Below are 3,888 nucleotides of genomic sequence, written 5' to 3'. Positions count from 1 at the left end.
TGGTCCTCCCCCGTCCTCCAGCTCCTAGTCCCCCTCCTGTTTCATGTTCCCACTCCTCCTCCTCCTCCTCCTGTTCCTCCCCCGTCCTCCAGCTCCTAGTCCCCCTCATCCTCCTCCTAGTCCCCCTCCCCATCATCCTCCTCATAGTCCCCCTCCCCCTCATCCTCCTCCTAGTCCCCCTCATCCTCCTCCTAGTTCCCCTCCCCCTCAATCAATCAATCAAGTTTATTTTATATAGCCCTTCGTACATCAGCTAATATCTCGAAGTGCTGTACAGAAACCCAGCCTAAAACCCCAAACAGCAAGCAATGCAGGTGTAGAAGCACGGTGGCTAGGAAAAACTCCCTAGAAAGGCCAAAACCTAGGAAGAAACCTAGAGAGGAACCAGGCTATGAGGTCTTCATAATCCTCCAGGGCTAATTCCGTTAACATTTTGGCATGATTCTAGATTCAGAACATAAAACAACATTCATAATGCTCCAGGTGATTAATAACTGATAGTCTGTCTCCTCTACACCACAGATCTTACAGGTGAATCTAGTGATGTAATTATTGATTATAGGTGATTGATAACTGATATTCTGTCTCTTCTACTCCACAGATCTTACAGGTGAATCTAGTGATGTCCATGTTGCTGTATGTGTTGTTCCTAGCGTACCTCTATGGTATCCAGGCAACGCACATGGAGCACCAGCAGCCCCCGCCCACCCAGGACCCCATCAACTCCCTCATCATCCAGCTGCTGCAGGCGGACCTGACACGCGGCCGGGGGAGGCAGGGTGAGGGCCGGGGGAGGCAGGATGAGAGCCGGGGGAGGCAGGGTGAGGGCCGGGACAGGCAGGCCCAGGACACATTGCCTGTCGTTGACACCCCTCTGGACGACACTAAATTCCTGGAGAGACGGAGCTCGCTGTACCAGCCTATGGCAGGCCTGTCGTCCGACCTGCTGCAGCAGCAGAAACACTACAACTCTCCCCGGGTCCTGCTGAGTGAGCGGGCGCCCCTGCAGCCTCCTCCGCTGTACTCTATAGATGACTACGTGGGCAGCTCTGACAGAACCAACAAGACCCGCAGGAAGAGATACGCAGAACACAAGAGTTACCGCGGGGAGTACTCCGTCTGTGACAGCCAATCACAGTGGGTGACAGACAAGACGAATGCGGTGGACATCAGGGGTCGTCAGGTCACCGTCCTGGATCAGATAAAGACGGGAAACGCCGAAAGCAACTTTGTTAAGCAGTACTTCTATGAGACCAAGTGTCGGACTGCCAAACCTTTTAAGAGCGGCTGTCGCGGCATCGATGACAAGCACTGGAACTCGCAGTGTAAGACGTCTCAGACGTACGTCAGAGCTCTGACGCAGGACCTGACCTCTGTGGGCTGGCGCTGGATACGGATAGACACTTCCTGTGTCTGTGCGTTGTCACGGAAACACCGCAGGACGTAAACACACACAACCCGACCACAGACATTATGGAATATATTTCCTTATTGTGAAGGGGGGGCTGTACATATAAATTATTATTTAAGTTATGTGAAATGCATGTAGTTTCTACATGGCTATATATGATATATAAATATATTTGTTATTTATTGAAGTCATCATCAAAGGAAAAACATAAACCAAGAACTCCTAATGCGGCTCCACAGCCACCACACAGCCTAGCATCTTCAGACTCAGACCATGGATCTGGACAGTACAGCCTAGCATCTTCAGACTCTACCATGGAGCTGGACAGTACAGCCTAGCATCTTCAGACTCAGACCATGGAGAGACTCTACCATGGGGCTGGACAGTACAGCCTAGTATGGAGAGACTCTACCATTGGGCTGGACAACCTAGTATGGAGAGACTCTACCATTGGGCTGGACAGCCTAGTATGGAGAGACTCTACCATTGGGCTGGACAGCCTAGTATGGAGAGACTCTACCATTGGGCTGGACAACCTAGTATGGAGAGACTCTACCATTGGGCTGGACAGCCTAGTATGGAGAGACTCTACCATTGGGCTGGACAGTACATCCTAGTATGGAAAAGACTCTACCATTGGGCTGGACAGTACAGCCTAGTATGGATAGACTCTACCATGGGGCTGAACAGTACAGTCTAGTATGGAGAGACTCTACCATTGGGCTGGACAGTACAGCCTAGTATGGAGAGACTCTACCATTGGGCTGGACAGCCTAGTATGGAGAGACTCTACCATGGGGCTGGACAGTACAGCCTAGTATGGAGAGACTCTACCATTGGGCTGGACAGTACAGCCTAGTATGGAGAGACTCTACCATGGAGCTGGACAGTACAGCCTAGTATGGAGAGACTCTACCATGGGGCTGGACAGCCTAGTATGGAGAGACTCTACCATTGGGCTGGACAGTACAGCCTAGTATGGAGAGACTCTACCATGGGGCTGGACAGTACAGCCTAGTATGGAGAGACTCTACCATGGGGCTGGACAGTACAGCCTAGCATGGAGAGACTCTACCATTGGGCTGGACAGTACAGCCTAGTATGGAGAGACGACGTGCCTTGTTGATATACCTAGGGCAGCAGATGAAAAAGAGGATATGACATCACTAGGGGATATGACATCACTAAGTGTGGAGTACAGGATCTACACTGTCATCCAGCTCATTCTATGACATCACTTCTCTGTTGAAAACAGAAATCTGGTCCAAATGTTATTGTACTGAATGGATATATGGACAAACCACCAACGTGTACAGCTATACGACAGACGTGCTGATATACAGCAGACCAGACATGTCTGGGTTTTCCATGATGTAGTAACTAATGCTTTTGATGTATCATCCAGGCTCAATACATCAGGTCTGATATGGAGCTTTTTGTACCAAACACATGGGTGGCCTCTGGCCTGGGAGAGCTGTGGCTGTAGGGAGGCTGGGCAGTATGTATGGAGCACATGGAGCTGGCTGGCCTCATTAGGTCATGTTCCACTAATGTTATCAGGACCAAAGCCTCTCAGCCCAGTCCTCTCCCTGTTAATCTGGTCCTGTCTGACCGTCTCCAGCCTCTAACCCGAAACCCAACCTCTAACTCTAAACCCACCTCTCTAAGCCTAAAGCCACCTCTACTCTCTAAGCCTAAAGCCACCTCCACTCTCTAAGCCTAAAGCCACCTCTACTCTCTAAGCCTAAAGCCACCTCCACTCTCTAAGCCTAAAGCCACCTCCACTCTCTAAGCCTAAAGCCACCTCCACTCTCTAAGCCTAAAGCCACCTCCACTCTCTAAGCCTAAAGCCACCTCCACTCTCTAAGCCTAAAGCCACCTCCACTCTCTAAGCCTAAAGCCACCTCCACTCTCTAAGCCTAAAGCCACCTCTACTCTCTAAGCCTACAGCCACCTCCACTCTCTAAGCCTAAAGCCACCTCTACTCTCTAAGCCTAAAGCCACCTCCACTCTCTAAGCCTAAAGCCACCTCCACTCTCTAAGCCTAAAGCCACCTCTACTCTCTAAGCCTAAAGCCACCTCCACTCTCTAAGCCTAAAGCCACCTCCACTCTCTAAGCCTAAAGCCACCTCTACTCTCTAAGCCTAAAGCCACCTCCACTCTCTAAGCCTAAAGCCACCTCCACTCTCTAAGCCTAAAGCCACCTCCACTCTCTAAGCCTAAAGCCACCTCCACTCTCTAAGCCTAAAGCCACCTCCACTCTCTAAGCCTAAAGCCACCTCTACTCTCTAAGCCTAAAGCCACCTCCACTCTCTAAGCCTAAAGCCACCTCCACTCTCTAAGCCTAAAGCCACCTCCACTCTCTAAGCCTAAAGCCACCTCCACTCTCTAAGCCTAAAGCCACCTCTACTCTAAGCCTAAAGCCACCTCCACTCTCTAAGCCTAAAGCCACCTCCACTCTCTAAGCCTAAAGCCAC

The 3,888-nt window shown here is 50.7% G+C and overlaps 1 protein-coding gene across 1 annotated transcript; it reads left to right on the top strand.

The window, feature by feature from the left end:
• Positions 1-211: 211 nt before the first annotated feature.
• On the top strand, positions 212-3,233 carry ntf3 (neurotrophin 3). The gene has a single exon (XM_071331581.1). It carries the CDS (start codon positions 623-625, stop codon positions 1,445-1,447), a length of 825 nt encoding a protein of 274 aa, XP_071187682.1. The 5' UTR covers positions 212-622; the 3' UTR covers positions 1,448-3,233.
• The last annotated feature ends 655 nt before the right edge of the window (positions 3,234-3,888 follow it).

The sequence above is a fragment of the Salvelinus alpinus genome, chromosome 11 (genome assembly GCF_045679555.1).
Source record: "Salvelinus alpinus chromosome 11, SLU_Salpinus.1, whole genome shotgun sequence".
NCBI lineage: Eukaryota > Metazoa > Chordata > Actinopteri > Salmoniformes > Salmonidae > Salvelinus > Salvelinus alpinus.
This window is presented reverse-complemented; position numbering and strand designations above follow the sequence as displayed.